The 22406-nt window shown below is 32.3% G+C and overlaps 1 protein-coding gene across 2 annotated transcripts in view; it reads right to left on the reverse strand.

Annotated features, from left to right (window-relative positions):
- The window catches only part of LOC129750901 (breast cancer anti-estrogen resistance protein 1), a 366374-nt gene that overhangs the window by 191903 nt on the left and 152065 nt on the right, over positions 1-22406 (reverse strand). For both annotated transcript variants that reach the window (XM_055746072.1, XM_055746073.1), the window contains exon 2: positions 11131-11274. In XM_055746072.1, coding sequence (XP_055602047.1) covers positions 11131-11274 — 144 coding nt within the window. The remainder of the gene's footprint in view (positions 1-11130; positions 11275-22406) is intronic.

The raw sequence follows: 22406 nt of genomic DNA on the forward strand, positions 1-22406 counted from the left end.
TTTTGTGGTAATCTTAAGATAATTTTATAAAAACTTTGGCTTAATTGAGACAATTTTGTTACAGTTCTATGACAATTTTGTGTCAATAATGATAATGTTGTGACACTGTTATGCCAAAGTTGTATCAATTTTGTGACACTTTTGAGCAAAATTTGTAAAAAATTTATGACAATTTTGTGACAATTTAGCGACCATTTGCTGACAATTTGAAGATAATTTTTTGACAATTTGGTGACAGTTTTGTGACTCTTTTTTGACATTTGTGTGCCAACTTAGTAACAATCCTGGGACAATATAAATAAGTGACACTCTTGGGACAATTTTGTAGCAATCTTGTCACGATTTTTATCTTGTGACAATAATAATTCTAATCTTGTGACAATAATGGAACAATTTTGTGAATATTTTGTGACAGTTAAGAATCAATTTTGTTACAATTTTGTGACTATTTGGTGACAATTCTATGAAAAATTTGTAACAATTTTGTGACAATTATCTTGGCAATTTTGTGACAATTCTATGACAATTTTGTTTCAATTTAGTAATAATTTTCTGAAAATTTTCTGACAACTTTGTGATAATTTGGTGAACGTTTTGTGAAAATTTGTGACAATTTTGTGACTGTTATAAGATTATTCTGTAACCAAAATTTGACAGTTTGAGAAATTTTGCAATCATTTGGACAATTTTTTGATAATTTTAAGATAATTGTGTGATAATTTTGTGACAATTTTGAGACAATTTTGAAACAAATTTGTGACAATTAAGTGTCAATTTTGTAACAATTTTGTGACAATTTTGTGACAATTTTGTGACAATTTTGTGACAATTTGTGACAATTTAATGACAGTTTTGTTACAATCTTGTGACAATTTTGTGACAATTTTGTGACAATTTTGTTACAATCTTGTGACAATTTTGTGACAATTTTGTGACAATTTTGTGACAATGGTGTGACAATTTTGTGACAATTTTGTGACAATTTTGTGACAATTTTGACAATTTTGTGACAATTTTGTGACAATTTTGTGACAATTTTGTGATAATTTTGTGACAATTTTGTGACAATCTTGTGACAATTTTGTGACAATTTTGTGACATTTTTGTGACAATTTTGTGACAATTTTGTGACAATTTTGTGACAATTTTATGACAATTTTGTGACAATTTTGTGACAATTTTGTGACAATTTTGTGACATTTGCGTGACAATTTTGTGACAATTTTGTGACAAATTTGTGACAATTTTGTGACAACTTTCTGACATTTTGTTACAATTTTGTGATAATTGTGTGACAATTTTGTGACAATTTTGTTACAATTTTGTAACAATTTTGTGACAATTTTGTGACAATTTTGTGACAATTTTGTGAAATTTTGTGAAAATTTTGTGACAATTTTGTGACAATTTTGTTACAATCTTGTGACAATTTTGTGACAATTTTGTGACAATTTTGTGACAATTTTGTGAAAATTTTGTGAAAATTTTGTGACAATTTTATGACAATTTTGTGACAATCTTCTGACAATTTCGTGACAATTTTGTGACAATTTTGTGACAATTTTGTGACAATTTTGTGACAATTTTGTGACAATTTTGTGACAATTTTGTGACAATTTTGTGACAATTTTGTGACAATTTTGTGACAATTTTGTGACAATTTTGTGACAATTTTGTGACAATTTTGTGACAATTTTGTGACAATTTTGTGACAATTTTGTGACAGTTTTGTGACAATTTTGTGACAATTTTGTGACAATTCTGACAATTTTGACAATTTTGACAATTTTGACAATTTTGACAATTTTGACAATTTTGACAATTTTGACAATTTTGACAATTTTGACAATTTTGACAATTTTGACAATTTTGACAATTTTGACAATTTTGACAATTTTGACAATTTTGACAATTTTGACAATTTTGACAATTTTGACAATTTTGACAATTTTGACAATTTTGACAATTTTGACAATTTTGACAATTTTGACAATTTTGACAATTTTGACAATTTTGACAATTTTGACAATTTTGACAATTTTGACAATTTTGACAATTTTGACAATTTTGACAATTTTGACAATTTTGACAATTTTGACAATTTTGACAATTTTGACAATTTTGACAATTTTGACAATTTTATCAATTTGGACAATTTTGACAATTTTGACAATTTTGACAATTTTGACAATTTTGACAATTTTGACAATTTTGACAATTTTGACAATTTTGACAATTTTGACAATTTTGACAATTTTGACAATTTTGACAATTTTGACAATTTTGACAATTTTGACAATTTTGACAATTTTGACAATTTTGACAATTTTGACAATTTTGACAATTTTGACAATTTTGACAATTTTGACAATTTTGACAATTTTGACAATTTTGACAATTTTGACAATTTTGACAATTTTGACAATTTTGACAATTTTGACAATTTTGACAATTTTGACAATTTTGACAATTTTGACAATTTTGACAATTTTGACAATTTTGACAATTTTGACAACTTTGACAATTTTGAAAATTTTGACAATTTTGACAATTTTGACAATTTTGACAATTTTGACAATTTTGACAATTTTGACAATTTTGACAATTTTGGCAATTTTGACAATTTTGACAATTTTGACAATTTTGACAATTTTGACAATTTCGACAATTTTGACAATTTGGACAATTTTGAAAATTTTTAAAATTTTGACAATTTTGACAATTTTGACAATTTTGACAATTTTGACAATTTGACAATTTTGACAATTTTGACAATTTTGACAATTTTGACAATTTGACAATTTTGACAATTTTGACAATTTTGACAATTTTGACAATTTTGACAATTTTGACAATTTTGACAATTTTGACAATTTTGACAATTTTGACAATTTTGACAATTTTGACAATTTTGACAATTTTGACAATTTTGACAATTTTGACAATTTTGACAATTTTGACAATTTTGACAATTTTGACAATTTTGACAATTTTGACAATTTTGACAATTTTGACAATTTTGACAATTTTGACAATTTTGACAATTTTGACAATTTTGACAATTTTGACAATTTTGACAATTTTGACAATTTTGACAATTTTGACAATTTTGACAATTTTGACAATTTTGACAATTTTGACAATTTTGACAATTTTGACAATTTTGACAATTTTGACAATTTTGACAATTTTGACAATTTTGACAATTTTGACAATTTTGACAATTTTGACAATTTTGACAATTTTGACAATTTTGACAATTTTGACAATTTTGACAATTTTGACAATTTTGACAATTTTGACAATTTTGACAATTTTGACAATTTGGACAATTTTGACAATTTTGACAATTTTGACAATTTTGACAATTTGACAATTTTGACAATTTTGACAATTTTGACAATTTTGACAATTTTGACAATTTTGACAATTTTGACAATTTTGACAATTTTGACAATTTTGACAATTTTGACAATTTTGACAATTTTGACAATTTTGACAATTTTGACAATTTTGACAATTTTGACAATTTTGACAATTTTGACAATTTTGACAATTTTGACAATTTTGACAATTTTGACAATTTTGACAATTTTGACAATTTTGACAATTTTGACAATTTTGACAATTTTCACAATTTTGACAATTTTCACAATTTTCACAATTTTGACAATTTTGACAATTTTGACAATTTTGACAATTTTGACAATTTTGACAATTTTGACAATTTTGACAATTTTGACAATTTTGACAATTTTGACAATTTTAACAATTTTGACAATTTTGATAATTTTGACAATTTTGACAATTTGGAAATTTTGTTAATTTTGATAATTTTGTTAATTTTGACAATTTTGACAACTTAAAACTTACAGAAATCGAGCAAGTTGATGAATTTTTTCACAGAATTCCAATTCTAGCCACCCTATCACAAACTAAAAAACTAAACATTGTGAATTTTGGGAGAGCACGTTCAACACAGGATTAGTTTGTTTGCCAAATTTAGTGGTCTAGCATCTGCCAATCGAGAAGCCAAACACAATTTCCCTGCAATGAATTGTTAAGGTTTATATTCAGAGAAGCTTGTTTTTGTACCATCAAAAAATTTGGTGTTGTTTCAATTTAACTGAATTTTTCGGAAGCACACTCTACTGCATTAAATTTTTGAATTGATCATTCCGGATTTAATTTTCATTTATTGATTATGTTGTCTAAGAGTTCCAACTTGTTCGGCATACAAAACCTTAAGCTGAAAAAGTCAAACGTCAGACCGATTGACTTTGCTGCCAGAATCTACATACCGCAGTCAATAAATCACCTTCCACCATGAGTAAAACCACACACGGCAAATGGCTCGATTTCGGTAGCCGCCGAAAACGACTGATATCTATCAAGTGATGAATATTTTATACCGATGAGATGCGCGTAAACATCCATTATCTCCCACCGAAAATCCGGCAAAGATATGGTATGTAAAGTTGTCTGGAGGCTTCCCTGTTTCGATTCGGCATACATATGTGTGGGATGAGCAAAGAGAGACCCCGAAAGGTTTCAGGCATTTTCCAGGAATCTAAACATCAATTTCAGGCTCTGGGTTGTGGAAAAACGAGACAAATTAGCATGGAGAAGGAAGTTTTTAGTGCTGCATTTCTGTTCACGGACGTGTCGATGTCACATCTTCGAAAAAAAAATTCCAAACAAATAAAATTTATATAAGCTCATCATATGAATATGAATCGAAATATTAGTTTACATATGAAAAAAAAGTTGTATCCGTGAATCTCATTAATCAAAATTTTAACTTTACTTAAAATTCTCAAAACCAACAAGCTCTCATTTCGATTCGATTATGGCCTGGGCCTAGTAAGTTGTCCTTTCCAAAATAGCATATCAAACGGTCCGGAGCATCCCTTTGCCCGGGTGCTTCCGGTGTTGAAGGCATAAAATATTCATCGGCAGCAATTGGTACGTTAGTGGAGTGAAAAAAGAGCAGAAAAACATACACAACACAACACATCTACCCTCATTACCATCATTCCTGGAACCATAACACATTCCGGTGCCAGAAACCTTCATTATTCACTTTCGGTAGCGTTCGGTTTTTTTTTCGAATGCCACATTTTTCATTTTAGAGCTAATAGATTTTTTAAAACGAAACGAGGAATAATTCGAATTCAAAACTATGAAGCATTTCAAATAATGGATTACGAATGTAGTAATCTGGCACGATAAACAAGATTGATGTATAAGAAATATACCAGAAAAATATATTTGCATGATGAAATATCAATCACAGATAAATAAAATAGTTTGTAACAAATATGGATTATTAATTCGCATTAAATTAGCGAACTTGAGAAGGTACATTAAGAAGCGAAAAGTTTTTTTTGGCTTTTTTGTACTGCTTTCAAAAGTGCTTTTTTAAGCTGGTTAGAAGTTATTTAGCAATTTATGCGAACGAAATTGTACTACAATACACGATTGAGCTGATCAAACCTGACAGAGGAATGTCATTTGAACCATGATATTTTTCAAAAAAAAATCGTTATTAATTCTGGCAACACAGTAAATCAACACAAACTTAAGTGCGTCAAATATTTAGTTGAAAAACATTTTTGAAGAACGTTTTGAAGCATTGAAAAAAAAATTAAAGGAATTTTAGATTTGCTTTTAATTTTCAATGGAAAGGTCCAAGAAAATTCAGAATCTCAACTATTCAATAACTTTTCTCAATGGTTTGGTATCTTCGATATTGACTTTTACAATATTGATAAACTTTTTGAAATGAAACATTAGCCCCACAGAGCTGCCAGATAATAAATATTACTGTTAAGGATACATTTTAAATTTATATTTACATTAAAATATATAAATGTTTACAATGTATCAGTGTTGGCTATAACTTCGTACTCATAACATGTGTTAGCTCAACAATTAAAAATAAATTAAAAACTGGCAAGGCTTGGCATAGGTTGGCTTCCGAAATCAGAATCTCATCAGGATATACGTAAACAGAAAAACTAAAAAAGCTGTTTTCAGAACATTTCCATACCACATCTGGTTTTTGGCTTCTGACTTTCTTGAAACTGTTGTCGGATAACAATCACAATCACAGTAAAAAACTTAAATTATGATTTAAAAGCTACAAAATAGTAGGGGAGAGTGGGGATACTTGATCCCCTTTTCTTATTTTCACCATATCTTTTTGGAAAAATTTAGCAACTCGCCATCTTTGACATTTTCTGACAGCTTGTAACTTCAAGTTTCTATGCTCCAAAAATTTGAACGATACTTGAACCCGTTGATGAACTAGAAGCATTTTCGTGGGAGAAAAAAAATTGCGATTTTTCTGAAGTTAGGGGAGACTTGATCCCCTATTGAAGAAGACTTGATCTTTTATTCAGGAAGCCCTAATCCTTGTATAAAATCAAACAAAACCCCAAGATAGAATGTTAATTGACTATTTTGGTCATGTTTGTTCTCATTTCACAATTTATAGCAGACATAAGAAGATGATTACCTAATGATTACAGAAAAATCAATAAAATTTTTAAAGTTACAAAATTTTCCCTAATATTAATCTTTTAAGATCTGTTTCTCAAAACAAAATTCTTCAATTTAAAACAAAACGAAAACGAATAGTTAAATACATAAAAATATAATTGTATGAAATAGTTGTAAACGAAATAACAGACATACATAAGTAGGTTTCAAGTTCAATCATAAAAAGTAGATGAAATTCTCACAGAAGGTAAACGGGAAAAAACAGTACGCAGATCGTAATGAAACCAGAAAAAAAACAACAGAGAAAAACCAATCAAATCAACTACAGAAAAATTAAATTATTAATCTTTTTTAAAAGACAATTTAATGAGAAACTTTTAAACATAAACATGCTCCATTTTCAAAACTTTAGGTTAACAAAAAAGTTTTTCGAAGCCGAAGAAACGAAAAAAAATAGGTGAGAAATGTTTATATTTATATTTGCAATCCTACCACACATTTTCAAAGCTAAAGAAAATTAACAATTTTCAAAAATTTCTCAAACATTGAGAAACTCAAAAATATGAAGTTCATGGTTATTGCAGCTTCCAGTTTTTATGGTAGGAACCGTGGAGTTCATTGTTTTACATCGAACTTTCATGGTTACAAAATGATGAAAATCATAGTTCATTTATGGTGGAATTTTAAATTTTGCTATTCGCTATACTGCCCCTACTCGCATAACAGTCTCATATGAAAAAAAAAACAAGCGAGAAAATGTGCTTTTTCTGTTTTGGAATATATTTTTCAATTATGACCACAACTTTCAGCATAAACGAAAATTGTGTTTTGGGATGTTTTCTAGGTTGTCATAACAAATCGAAGGACATAAAATTTCCGAGATTGGGCTTTTACTACGACCCGGACCATCTTTTTATCCGTTATGGGACTGTTATGCGGGTATATACGAGACTTTTTTCAAATCTACTCGCATAACAGTCAAACCCCGAATATATTTTTATCTACCATTGTACTTTTTTCCTTGAATTTAATTATTTCTGAGTTTCCTAAAGCAGTAATCAACTATAAAAAAAATACTTCTGAGGAGCTCCACACCGTAAGATGGATCTTTTTTTTTGTGTTTAATTGTATTTGGTAGTGCTTTTTTTTAGGCATTCATTCCTTCTATTTTTGTAGCCAGTCTTCAGAGACTATTTTTGAATATTTCGTCATCAACTAAATTAAATGTTCTTTAGAAATGACTCAGACAATCAATCTAAGGTTTCCCACCGAAAATAAACCTTAAAAACTAACTAAATTCGTGATAATTCATATATGGGACTCTTATGCGGGTATATTTCATATTGAACAGTCACGAGTTGAAATTTTTTTTCGAAATTTCTAGAACAAACTATCTTTTTTTATTGAACTGTCAGGTTAGATGAAAAATGACGAAAATGCATATGGGACTGTTATGCGAGTAGGGGCAGTACAGTTCAGTTAAAATTTACCTATACGCTTAAGTTATCACTTGTTTTAAAGGATTTTATTCATGATAAATCGTGCTTTCTAATAATGTTTGTTGACTTTTCATTCAACCTACTGTTTCTTCATACATTCAACCTACTGTTTCTTGCATGGCCTGTTGAAATACTTCCGGCGCCGATGCTAGTCCGAACGGAAGTCTAGTACAGCAATATTTACCCCAAGGTGTGCTAAAGGTGAGATACTTTGAAGTGCGATCTGTGACTCGATCATGCTTCAGAATCACAACACAAGGGCATGGACTCCCGCATTCTCAAGTGTACAGACGAGAGAAGATCGTACGTGGTTACAGACGGGGAAAGAGTAAGTACTGAGAACAAATTTACACCACTTGCGACCAACGGTAGCCGATCAACCAGTGGAGCAGCCTACATCAACCGAGCAGCCTTCTGAATGATTCGACACTCAGAAAAATGGTCATGATGAATCCCATCCCTCACCAAGTGAAGTTCGACCCTCGGTGCAACCCCAGATGATACGGTCCGAAAGATCCATTAAACCGAAAAGGAGCCAGGATTTTGAATATTATTAGTTTTGTTAAAAAAGGGAAGTAGTGACGTAATATCAAATACTTACACTTCACCAAACATACTATACCTCTACACTATACAAACTATAATACTTGCCACACCTCACAAGCCATGTATTGATACCATCGTACAATAAAGTTAGTTCTATCGCAATACTCATACTTGTCTCAGTAAGGACAAATGTATGGCCGTTTTCAAAAGTTTTCCAAAAGCTTCCTAACTAATCTAAACTTTTCTATGGAGGACATTATGTCGCTAGTGTTTGCTTAATAACTCCCATCGCCACGAGGCATACGTCAAAAAAATCTACACGGAAAATTATCATTACTCAACAGAGAATTTATTTACAAGCGTTTGGATTGTACTTTTACCATGAACAATATTGTGACGATGTGTTCATTGAAAAGTTATTGTGGAACCAAACTCCGGGTAAATTCGAATATTATAAAAATTTATGAAAGAACCATTAACTTTACAGTCAGTTTCAATATTATGGTTATTTCAAGAAACACAATGATTCTTCAAGATTGAGAATTAACGTTGAAATTCATCGTTCATGATAAAAATCATTGCCTAGTCATTCTTGTATCTTAGTTTTGGTCTATTCGGGAAGACTTTTGTTTCGTGGGAATAAAAATGAAAGTCGTATAGTAGGATCTCTTTTCTTAGGTGGGAGGGTTTTAAAGCTGTTACTAAAACCTTACACAGGTCCAGAAACATCACTGTACAATATGTGAGGCTGAACGGTATGTCGGTGTGGATTTGTATAAGGTGCATACTTACAAACAAACAAGCCGATAAACCAACAGACAAACATATGTATTTCAACTCATCTTCATATATTACATTTATCGATGGGATTAACTAGGGTAAAACACCTAGATTTCGACAGTTTTTACTAGTTTTGTCAGAAAAACCATGTCAATATATTAATTGACTTAAGTATTTCATCTCAAATATGATTGGTTCTATGAATCACACTTTTTTCTTCATTCTCTATCTTTTTTATCGATAGAATGATCAAAGACAAAGTTTTTATTATCCTTTTAGTAAAACCTCCCGATGATCTAGTTTTCGACATTCAATTTTAGTTTTCGACACAAAAAGTTTTAGTTTTCGACAAGAACATTTTCAACTCCTTTGTTAGCACATGAATATGAATTTTTGCATATTGGATTGCTTGTCTACTTCACGGCGTTTTTTACACCATGGAGACAGTATAAACATACCAAGGAAGATGGGTGTCGAAAAATAGTTTATTAGTTGAATTTTCAGCGCTAGTTTTCGACAGCTCAAAAAATAGTTGAATTTTTTTTAAATGTCTGCAAAAATATGAAACAAATTACCGAAAAGATTGATTTCAGAACCTTATGTATCCATTGATTCCTTTTATGTTGCTTTCAATCGAATAAAAGGGGAGTTTTTTCATGATTCAAAATCATTCTTATTTGGTCGATAGCATTGAATTTCACAGGTGATTTAGAATGTTACTTTTCAATTATTGATTTACTACTATTAAACAACTTATTTATAAGAATTTTTATATTCAACCTATTTAGTATAGTATAGTATACTGGGAGAACAAAAATAGAAAAATATGAACATAGATAGCTTGAGCCACTAAATAGAAAGATAAGCCTTTCATTAAAAATTTGTCGAAAACTAGCTCCTGTCAAAATCTAGAGTATCTACCCTAATAATGATAAATTTTCAACTAATTTTTTCTTCATTGCTCCCAGAGTTCCTGTTGCTTTTATACAGCAATTTTTATATAAGTTTTACTTAGAATATTTAAAAAATGTAATAATTTATTGAAAAAGAGTTTTCTAAAAAAAAATGTATTCATGTTTTATGCCAGTTATTCTTTAACAATAATGTTGTATGTTGACCCAAAGTTCTTTTGAAAAATATCAGTTTTAATTGTTTTTTTTGGCAAGCATAACGCCGGCGTTCTGAAAAATGTCTTGTGGTTCTATAATATAGAAACTCCTTTACTGATTTCAAAATTTTCCTAAAGGCTTTTACCCATTTTGTTTTGTTTCTCGATCCTGATTTATTTGATTTTTTTCTTGATTTTAAAATTAAAAAATTAACTGCAATCATTTGTTAATCCAATCAAAACGAACCTAGCTTGCATTTCCCATTCCAAGAAGGCTACCCTTCTTCTGATAAAATTCATGACAGCAATTAATCTCATGTTTTGGGTGTTGTAGATTCTCCGATTGATCATGTTCTGACTACGCATTTTCCATCTACCATCATCGTCGCACGATATGGATGCGGATGCGTACTCATTAAGGAGGAGGCACAGGAGAAGTGATTCCAGAGAACATGAACTCAAAACAGAACCGACGAATGTGTGTCCCATTTTGGCTCCCTTCGGCCATGAAAACACGTTATCTAGATGTCCCTTTTTGTTTTATGATTATCTACACATCCCACCCGCCCTTCCGCTCTTTGGACCCATTCGGTTCAGATGCAGAAAAACTTTGTAGGTAGGGAAGATTCATAATTAAGTAGGTATGGAGATGGAAAGGGATTTTTCTGCCCTGCCTCGTTTCGTTTCGCTTACCTGTCGTCCCCGCAGCTGGCAAAGCCACCATCCCTTGAGGTCACTGGTATCCGTTTCGATGACGGTCAGGATGTCGCCCTTGCGGAAGGCCAGCTCGTCCGTATTATCGGCGATGTTGTCGTAGATTGCCTTCGCCAGCACTTTCTGCAAAAAGGTAAACAAACGGGAAAACAAAAACAAACATAGCATCAGTATGAGGGAGTAGGCTTTGGTTATTTTTTTTCTGGGGGAGGAGATGTGACTAACGTTTAGCACTGCTACTTGGAATCCTGAAAGGTAGTTTTGGCTTTTTTTTTCTGTTTGTTGGTTTAATAAAATGGTACCTGGTTCCAGATGTCTCTTAAGGAAAGTGTTTTTTTTTTGACTAAATTGGCTTTTCATATACAGTCTCAGGGAGTTAGCTCATGTTAGTTATAGTAATCCTACTCTCTTGAGATAAGAGGGTAATACGATAAAATCTCTCTAATCGAACCACCTTAATCGACACATTCGTAGATCGGAACGATAAGATCTATTTCGTATAAACAGCGATTCGCACAATAATGGCTGAAACCCAGTAGAAGGTAGATAGCTACATACAAATGGGTGGGATGAGAAGTAAATTATATTAGCTGCTATTCTTATTCCGATTTGCTTCGAGCAAAGCGCTTGGGCACGTGAGTGCCGGAAAATTATATCTCCGGATCGCACTCTAGACAGCTTCCACAAAACGTTACCCCAGGCTCTAGGGGTTAGGAGAGAGAAAAAAGAGGCCTAGCTAAGGCTAATTATGCTAATGAGATGTCGCTCGCTATGTTGTTGGTTTGGGTCGTTGCGTTTTGTTGTTCGTTTGTCTGTTTGTTTATTCACGTTCGCTTATCGGGCATGAAATTGTTATTTTATCTGGACAGATTTGCTGTAGGATAGATGCAAATGCTACCGGCGTTCGGCAAACGGAAGGCTCATTAGTGTCATACGCACCGGCAACCTGCCGCCCGAAGAAGTGATGAAAATCACACCACGATGTTGTCATTCACGAGGCTTCAACAAATATTTTGTTATCTAATACCTTAAACAACCTTATGAAGTATCAAGAAGCATCCCAAAGGTAAGATGAAAGAAATTCCGGTGTGCAATAAATATTCTTCAATACTGGAAATGTTTTTTGATTTCTTTTGAGTTTTTGAATTGCAGTAAAAAAAACAATACTACAGAGTTCAAAACAGGGATCGTTCATTGGAAAGGAAATGGAAATGGAGGCACATAAACGACAAAAATGACAACAAATGACACAAAAATGATACAAAAAAGACAAAAATGACAAAAAATGACACAAAAATGAAAATATTAAAAAAGACAAAAAATACAAAAAAAAAAACACAAATGACAAACATTAAATAAGACAAAAAATGACAAAAATCACAAGAATGACAAAAATGACAAAAATGACAAAAATTGCAAAAATTACAAAAATTACAAAAAATACAAAAATTACAAAAATGACAAAAATGACAAAAATGGCAAATAAAAATACAAATGAATTTGCAAAATTTACAAAATTTACAAAATTTACAAAATTTACAAAATTAACAAATTTTACAAAATTTACAAAATTTACAAAATTTACAAAATTTACAAAATTTACAAAATTTACAAAACTTACAAAATTTACATAATTTACAAAATTTACAAAATTTACAAAATTTACAAAATTTACAAAATTTACAAAATTTACAAAATTTACAAAATTTACAAAATTTACAAAATTTACAAAATTTACAAAATTTACAAAATATACAAAATTTACAAAATTCACAAAATTTACAAAATTTACAAAATTTACATAATTTACATAATTCACAAAATTTACAAAAATCATGAAAACGACAAATTTCTTCATTTCGATCGTTAATATTAGAGCACAGGTTACAGCTTACGATATCTGATTGTGCTGCCTTTAAATTTGGTCTTTTTTGGTCTTTTTATCCTTATCAATTAAAAAAATCGAAAGTTTTAATCATTTTATGTTAACTTTGGAAATTAATACGGATATTTTTGTTTCTTAACAAATGATTTAGAAATTCGATACGACCACTTACGGCCACACAAATGTACAATAATCGGTATGGACAGCATATCGGAAATATGGCATTGCAATAAATATTCAGGGTCGCTAATGTAAAGAATAAGCTGATGTTAGAGAACTAGATTGAATAACGTGAGAAAACAAGACGACCATTTGTCTTAGTGTACTGCGGCATAAAATATAAGAGTTAACACGAGAAAAAAAAAGAGAAAGAGAATAAATTTGTTTGAACAGACGTGTCGTCGTCAGGGTTGCCAATGTGTCTGATTTTTCAGGATTTGCCTGATTTTTTTAGGCCCATTCTGATGAACTGATAAGCCTCCGTTCTTCCTGATTTGTGGAAATAAGGCTTAGTTTCCCTATTTTTTTTTTAGTAATTTTCGTGGAAACTCAATAAACCGAATCACTCACATGAAATTCACTTAATTCTTAGGAAAGCTCATGTTAAGAACTGTATGTTGGCCGTATGAATGTTTTTTTTTTAAATTTTCCAAGATGATGGTCGCAAAAAAAGAAAAAGAATTTTCAAAAGTATGTGCTATTTTGATTTTTTTTGAAAATCTGCATTTTTTTTAAATTATTCTATCGTCTTAATATACTTCACACATACTTAAAAGTAAACGCAGTAGTTTTGCAATAAAATTATTTTTACAAGGAAGGTTATTTTATACCAACTTTAATGAGGTGAAGTAAATATGATGGGTGGACTCAACTGTATTTTTCGAATATACAAGTTGCTGATGCATGTGAAACTTTAAACTTAATTTGTGATCTAAATTCTGTTTTAAAAATACTAATTTCAAATCTGATTGAGCTTTTAAAATGAATTCCTGTTCGGAGATCTGAATGTTCTGGAAAAACTGGATTGTAAAGTTTGGATTTCGAATCCAATTTTCAACACATGATTTGTAACAAATGAGAAATTTAAGGACGAAAAACAAAAATAAAAATAAACAAATTCATTTTTTTTTCTTTATGAGTTAAATGCCTAAAGAAAACTACTTGTAAATTAAAAAAAATGTATTCATTCTAACCGTATATAAAGTTCTAAATTCGTAGAGAATTGACACCATTAAATGGGAAAACGAACTGGTTATATTTTATCTAATGTCTGTTGTAAACTGCTTTTATCTCAGAAGCAAAACACCAATAACAATTTAAAAAATCTGAAATCAACGGCATTTTAACCTATTTATTTGAATATGAGCAAATATTTTCCATCAGCGTTCAGAGTCTATGGATAAATTCTCAGGACTTGTGTGCTCGAAGACGTAGAGCGATTTTTCGTTCATCACACTTTAAAATTTTTAAAATTTTGGTTTATTGATATTTTTTATGGGGACCTTTTTTAAGGTTTTGGTTCATCAATCTTTTTGTTTTTACCGATTCTATAGTTTTAGAATTGGTATTCTAATTTCTTTTTAAAATTTTTTAATCACCTTTTTTGCCATCATGTTATTCATAAAAAATAGCTAATTTTAAATAATTGAATACTTTTCTTAATATTGGGAATTGTTTGAAGAATGAAATTAGAGTTTAGTAAATCATCGAGCTGATTCGATAGATATATAAAAATTGGTCTAAAACCCATAATTAACTATCCCGATCAGGAGAGCATATCAAAATTACTAATCAAACCCATCTCATTGAGATATTGTTATCCTATTTAGATATAACTTTGATATCAAAATCTTCGTTATAGTTGTTACGAAAAAATAGCAAACCAACCATAGCAAACATTACATGAAATCTTCTATACAAACTCATATTTTTGTCTTTTTTGGTGATCAATATCCAATCTGATCTTAATATATTGCTATCAAAGGGTGATATAATTTAATTATTCGTACCTTGACTTCTTGTTATAATTCGTCTCTGTCTTTATTTGTTATCAATAAAATATTTCATCTTGATATAAATTTGTTTTTCTCTTCTGAATGGAATATTACAATCATGATCAATAACTACCTAAACATTTTTATAAGAAAGACAATAAAAAGTCAGCAGTTTGGATTTTTTATTCATGCCTGATTTGTCCTGATTTTTATATTCAAGGTTCCCTGAATTTTGGAAAAAAAATTGTTGGCAATCCTGGTCGTCGTCAATCTTCTTCCATGCCGAAATCAGTTTTCTGAGAAATGCTGTAAGATGAAGACATGCGTAAGTGTTACGCCAAAATAATCATGAAGATTAATGCCGAATACTTTGGATAAAATAGAAAATAAAATATATAAAAAATCTAATTTCACAAATACAACCCGTGCCGTCAACTGGGGTATCATGCAACACTTTTCAACTTCAATGGCTTCTAAAGATGGATGAAATTATAAAATTAACAAACTAGTGGCGCAAAAGAATCATATTCCAGCAAATGAAAACTAGAATTAAAAGGTGAATCTTTGATTTGCATTTTTAAGCATTTAAGCCCAGACTGGTAACTGAATCATAAAAATATTTATTAAAAATAAAAATTGGTGATTGTTCGAAAAATATTTGTATAGGGTTATTAAAGCAAAATAAAGTTCAAAGATGATATAATTTAGCCAATCTGTCATTTTTTGACGGCAACTAGAAATGTAAAAAATTGTACATCTATTGCTTGATTTTGTTTTAAATTTATTTGAAAATCAAACGCTTCAAAAAACTGAGAAACAATGTCATTATCATTTTGTTACCTTTAAATGATGACTTTCTTACATTATGGGTATTAAAATAAAAATTGAATAAGTTGAATCCCTGCTGTGGGATGCTGTCCCGTTGGACGGTAATAAAACATAATTATGCATCGATTATAAAGCCAACGCCCAAACGCATAGTTGAGTTCATCATCATATTAAACTTTTAAGTAAATATTATTTGACCAAATACTTCTTAATGTTCTGGTTTTTATGAAAATTTTGTTTTTCTAGTGATAAACTTCAGCTTTGAATTCTGTTGCAAAAGATACGATTTCAAAGATAAAAAAAAACTATGAAAATTCAAATTCAGTTCTCCGAATCCAAAGGAGAAGAAAAAGAAAAAAAAATGCTTTTTTTTGTTTTGGCGTATAAAAATTTGTATTCAAAATTCAAGTTACAGAATTGAAAAGAACTGACCGCAATTCCTGTCATTGAAGTAATTAAAAAAAAAAGCAATAGCTTAGAAAGCTATTGAAAACATTGTTTTTATTTAGTTGAGTGAAATTGAGCTGTCTTTGTATTTTGAAGAGTTGAGATTAATTCATAACCTCATCAATCGAGCAACGAATCCAATTTGAATTCCATATTATTCTCTGATTCAAATTGGCTAAGAACCTTTCACTGTCCGGAATAACGGATTACGTAATTATTTAGGATTGCTCCCGGCTACTTAATGTGAACCCATTTATCAGCCATCAAATCGACAAACTTCTACTACGACTTTGACCTTAGAGGACGACGACATCTCCCAATCCGAAGCTAGATCCGAAAACGGGCAAGAGTCGATACAATATTAAATCTCCCGAAAAATCCATTGAATAGAATCCGGGGGAAAAAGTCGAGTCACGTGAACGGTGGGCTAACGTGGAATCCACTTTATAAATTATTCAAATCACTTTTTATGGACCTGAAAGCTAAACTGTCACAACAACCAACATGAAAAGGACCCGAGACCGACTTTGGGCAATGTACCGACGACGGCAGTCTGTTAAATCGGTAAAACCGGGCTGATATGCCATAAATTTATTAATAAAATCCCTAACAAAGCACGAACGAAAGTGAAGTTAGGTTTTTTTTTCAGTTGAGTTTCGGGTTCGTCTTCAGTTTGTCTCCTGTTGTACAATGGGAACTCAAGCGGGGGAAACGGTGTCATTTTTGAGACAGTTTATAGCAACTGGCACTTTTGTCTTCATATATGTTTGAATCCATATAGTATAGTGGCTTAAAATGTTTTTTCCTTTAACGATCTGAGTAAAGTTTTGCCACTCTGAGTGGCTTTTTATGCTAATCCATCAGTTATGTGCAAAATAGTTTTTCTTCGTAAAATTTCCAATTTCAATAATTTTAACAACCAACTTTACTTGTGGATTACGACTAACAGTCGTAGCCACTCTGATGTGTGTTGCGGCTTAATGCCAACTAGAAGCTACCGTTTGTTTGTTTGTTTTGACTGGACGGATGCCAGGGAGCTGCAAAGCATAGCAAGAAAAAAACTATCCCCATCTATAAAATAAACGGTGGCAGTCAATACTGAAAGTGGATGCTAGTATCTATATAATAGTGGGGAGACACTCACGTGTCATGGACCCCACCCATCCCGAAGTCTGTAAAAAAGACCTGAAAACCAAAACGTGGCAGCTCGCCTCGATCGATGGAAGGCTTTCGGTTAATAACACTAGTTTACAGCATTTTTGAACTTAGTAAACTGAAGGTCATTTTTAATGTAAAATCGGGCGCTGAATCCGAAAATGAAATTCAGAAAAATCTCAGTAGAACCGTTTTTGAGTTATGCTCCAAATATGAAATTTTGGAAAAATAAAAAAAGTTCATGTACTTAGATTAAAATATCTCGAACGGCATAACATTAATTCTAAATCCCTCTTTTGCATATTGAAGGTGAATAAATTTTCTATCGATCATCTGAACACTGTTTTTGCGTATGATCAACAGTATTGTTGATATTAGTGACTTTATGATAGAAAAAATTATAAAAATCTAATTTTTTTTAGAGAAAATTTTGTTTCAGTGAAAATTTTAGACTCGATGGTAACATTTAAAAAATCTGTTTTTCTTCTGCGCGTAGATTTAAATTCAAAACAAAGATTTCAAGTGGTTATTTATCAAAATCGGTTGAGAATTGAAGAAGTTATGGCTACTTTACCATAACAGTATTTTTTGTAGTTTTTAATAATTTAACGAACCGCAGTACACTTATCATAGTATAGGAAGAATGAAACATGATAAATCTCACTCGCTCCAAGTCAAAATAATTTATTAGCTTACCAGAAGGTCACATGCCAAATTTCAGGAAGATCTGACCATAGGGAGGGGTTGCTTGAGTCTCAAACCTGAATAAAATTTTAATCCATTTTGCCCGGGAGGAACGAAAAATACTGGTTTTTTATCAATAACTTTTTTCATCACAAGCCGATTGTTTTTGATGGTTGATTTTCTTAAAGCCTAAGTTGAGACAAATATTTCACCCGAAGACTGCAACACGATTGGACTTGAAGTAAAAAAGTTGTTGCAATTCAAAGGCCGCAAATTTTGTCCAACACTCAATGAGTACTTTTTACGCACTGCGTTTTATACGAGAATTTTCGACCAAAATACAATCTTGGAACCGCAATAACTTTCCTGTTTCAAACCCAATCGAGTTACAGTCTTCGGGTGAAATATTTGTCTCAACTTAGGCTTTAAGAAAATCAACCATCAAAAACAATCGGCAAGTGATGAAAAAAGTTATTGATGAAAAACCAGTATTTTTCGTTCCTCCCGGGCAAAATACATTAAAATTTTATTCACGTTTGAGACTCAAGCAACCCCTCCCTATGGTCAGATCTTCCTGAAATTTGGCATGTGACCTTGTGGTAAGCTAATAAATCATTTTGACTTGGAGCGAGTGAGATTTATCATGTTTCATTCTTCCTATACTATGATAACCGTACTGCGGTTTGTTAAATTATTAAAAACTACAAAAAATACTGTTATGGTAAAGTAGCCATAACTTCTTCAATTCTCAACCGATTTTGATAAATAATCACTTGAAATCTTTGTTTTGAATTTAAATCTACGCGCAGAAGAAAAACAGATTTTTTAAATGTTACCATCGAGTCTAAAACTTTCACTGAAACAAAATTTTTTCTAAAAAAATTAGATTTTTATAATTTTTCTATCATAAAGTCACTAATATCAACAATACTGTTGATCATACGCAAAAACAGTGTTCAGATGATCGATAGAAAATTTATTCACCTTCAATATGCAAAAGAGGGATTTAGAATTACTGTTATGCCGTTCGAGATATTTTAATCTAAGTACATGAACTTTTTTTATTTTTCCAAAATTTCATATTTGGAGCATAACTCAAAAACGGTTCTACTGAGATTTTTTTGAATTTCATTTTCGGATTCAGCGCCCGATTTTACATAAAAAATATTGGTCAGTCAATCAAGTTCACGATTTTTTTAAAATTTTGTAAACTAGTGTAATTATAATTTATTCAATCGCTTAATAAACGGTGTGTAATTCAATCTGCCTGTCTGTGTCGGTGTGTGTGCGGTAAACCTCGGATTTCGATATTAATTTCGGGATTTATGTTTGACCACACCGCATATATGGCCATATAAACGTACGAGTGCGGTTTCCGTCGTCGATGGATTAGAGGACCATGTTCCGAAGCGATACATTTCCAGCATATTAAGATTAATGACACCCGGACGAAGAGCGGCTTTTTGGATACTAGGTAGGTATTATGCTGCGGCGCATTTCGTGGGCCCAGAGTTTTGGTTTTGATGACATCGTTTGTAAACAGATTAAGACACTAAGCTGTGGTTTACTTCAATGGGATCTCTAGCTATCAATGGTGAGCTTCATAAATGTCGGCAACTATGAATAGGAGCATTTTAAAGATTATTTCGAATTGAAATAAATGTTTTATTTGAAAACGGTGATACGGTCAAAATTTGGTCAAGGGAAAACACGTGTAAATCGGTGAAATCGTTTATTTAAAAAATGAAATTAAATTTCTTTTCAAAAGTTTAATTAGTATAAAATTCAAGAAAAATATTCAGTTAGGCTTCCGCTTTTCCAAATACGAATTGCCGGGCCTTACGCTTAACTCCTGCAATCAGATTTTATACAGCCATCTTGTCCACCTTCTTCGCCGCAGAAAGCCAGTTTGCCTTGAACTGCTGCTCGTCCTTAGCAGTTTTTTTGGTCTTCTTTAGGTTCCGCTTGACAATAGCCCAGTATTTCTCAATTGGGCGGAGATCTGGCGTGTTGGGAGGGTTCTTGTCCTTGGGAACCACCTGCACGTTGCGTTGTTGGCGGCGTACCACTCCATGGCCTTTTTGCCGTAATGGCAAGATGCCAAATCCGGCCAAAACAATACGGAACAACCGTGTTTCTTCAGGAAAGGCAGCAGACGTTTATTAAAACACTCTTTCACGTAAATTTCTTGGTTGACAGCAAGGTTCCGAAATTCGCTCGCGATAGCTTCAATCTATACACTTTTCTCATAGCACCCTCAGGCAGCGTTGGTTAGCCACTGCCTTTGCTGTACGAACCGAGGAAATGCTGTGCGACATTTCATTTCCAAATTATCAAAGCGGGCCTTCCGTTTTCTTGTTTACGGATGAGGGGAAGACTCGGCCCAAAACACAAATTGATGGACGACTCACAACAGAATTTTCCGTCTGATGCATAGTTGCTAAGCGATCTTAGAAGGGGAAATTTTTCGTTTGTTGCATTCGCTCGCGATCGTCTCTATGTATTATTCAGCAGTGAAACATTCGGAAGTGAACTGCTCAAAATGTATCGCTTATATACCAATCGTAGACGCCGGGTAAGGCGGGAATGTTTGGGGGGGTAAAAAATTTATGCTTCCCCTGCTAAAAGCTACAAGCAATTCTGACCAAAGATTGCTGCGACAATCAGGAAAACAAAAACAGCTCGGATAGTCTGCTCGTGAATAGTTCACCAACGATGCGCTCAGCAATGATCTGCGACAACTAGAATTTTGAATGTTGCAGATCACCATTGAGCGTCTTCTTTGTTGATACTATATTGTTGCATTCGCTTGACTGCCTTATACAGGAAGATAGATGCAACATACGCCTTTCTCTTTGGCTGAAAAGTGGCAAACTTGATTGCAGCAGGAAGGAAGAATAAAATTTTTGTTTCTGTGATGAGTTGGCTCGCTTGGTGATTAGAGGAAAGGAGCGAATTTCGGACCCTTGGTTGACAGTCCCGGAAGCTATGAAAATGCTGCTTTTCAAGCCACAGGTACAGATGGCTTACCAAACCAGATATTTTTTCGTGAACTTCGACAGTTTCATGTGCTTGAAAATATCTGCTTCCTTTCCCCTTCCTTTTGCCGTATAAAACTCCTGTCCCGGAAGCTGCTTGTAGTCGGCTTTGACGTAGGTTTCGTCGTCCATTACCACGCAGTCAAACTTCGTCAGTATCGTCGTGTACAGCCTCCGGGATCGCGCTCTGGCCGTCATATTTTGTTTATCATCGCGATTTGGAGTCACTACCTTCTTGTAAGTCGATAGTCCGGCTCGTTTTTTGGCTCGATGCACGGTTGTAGACGATACACCCAGCTTATTTGCGGCATCTCCGAGAGAGAGGTTAGGGTTTCGCTTGAAACTACCGGCAACTCTCTATGTCGTCTCAGCGGCTTTCGGTTTTCGATTTCCCCCCGATCCAGACTTCCTAGCTGTCGACAAACGTTCCCCAAACACTTTAATTACATTTGTAACGGTTGATTTGGCAACTTTTAGCGATTTTGCCAGCTTTGCGTGCGAGTAGCTCGGATTTTTGCGATGCGCGAGCAAAATTTTGATTCGCTGCTCTTCTTTCTTGGACGGCATTTTGACAACTGAAGAGTGAATTCCAAAATCAAAATAGGAGCAGCATTCTTCACACACACCTTCAAAATGAGGGGTGATCAGGTTTTTTAAATGAAAAATTTTGACCGTATCACCCTTTATAAGGCTTAGGCCGTTCGAAATTGATGGAATTGTGTCGTGTCATTCATTCTGTAAGGCCTAATGTATGCCCCAAAATAGGTTGGGGGGATTTTAACTATTAATCATTACTTTTTCTATGAAAAATGTCTTGTCTATGATTCCTATAAATAAGTCGTAATAGTCGTTTACCATCTTTATGGCATTCGCGACTTTATATCAACGATGCAGTTGGCGGACATTTATTGAATATTATTGTGATATAGCTCAGTTGGCAAGTCTGTTGTCTCCTGAGCCGATGTCCGCGAGTTCGAGCCCAAGAGTAAACATCGAACACAGTTGTACCGGATAATTTTTTTTTTTAATTTCTGCAGTGATCTTCGTGTATGAAAACTAAAAATTTCCCTTGCTTTAAGTCGATTTAGACGATAAGGTTGACGAATTTAGCTGTTCAAAAAAACGGAACAAAGGTAAATTTAAAGAAAATTCAAAAAAAAAGTCACCTTAACCTAAGTGAATTCGCTTTTTTTGCTCCTCAATTTACCTTTGATCGCCTCTAAA

Source organism: Uranotaenia lowii, chromosome 3, assembly GCF_029784155.1.
Source record: "Uranotaenia lowii strain MFRU-FL chromosome 3, ASM2978415v1, whole genome shotgun sequence".
Lineage (NCBI taxonomy): Eukaryota > Metazoa > Arthropoda > Insecta > Diptera > Culicidae > Uranotaenia > Uranotaenia lowii.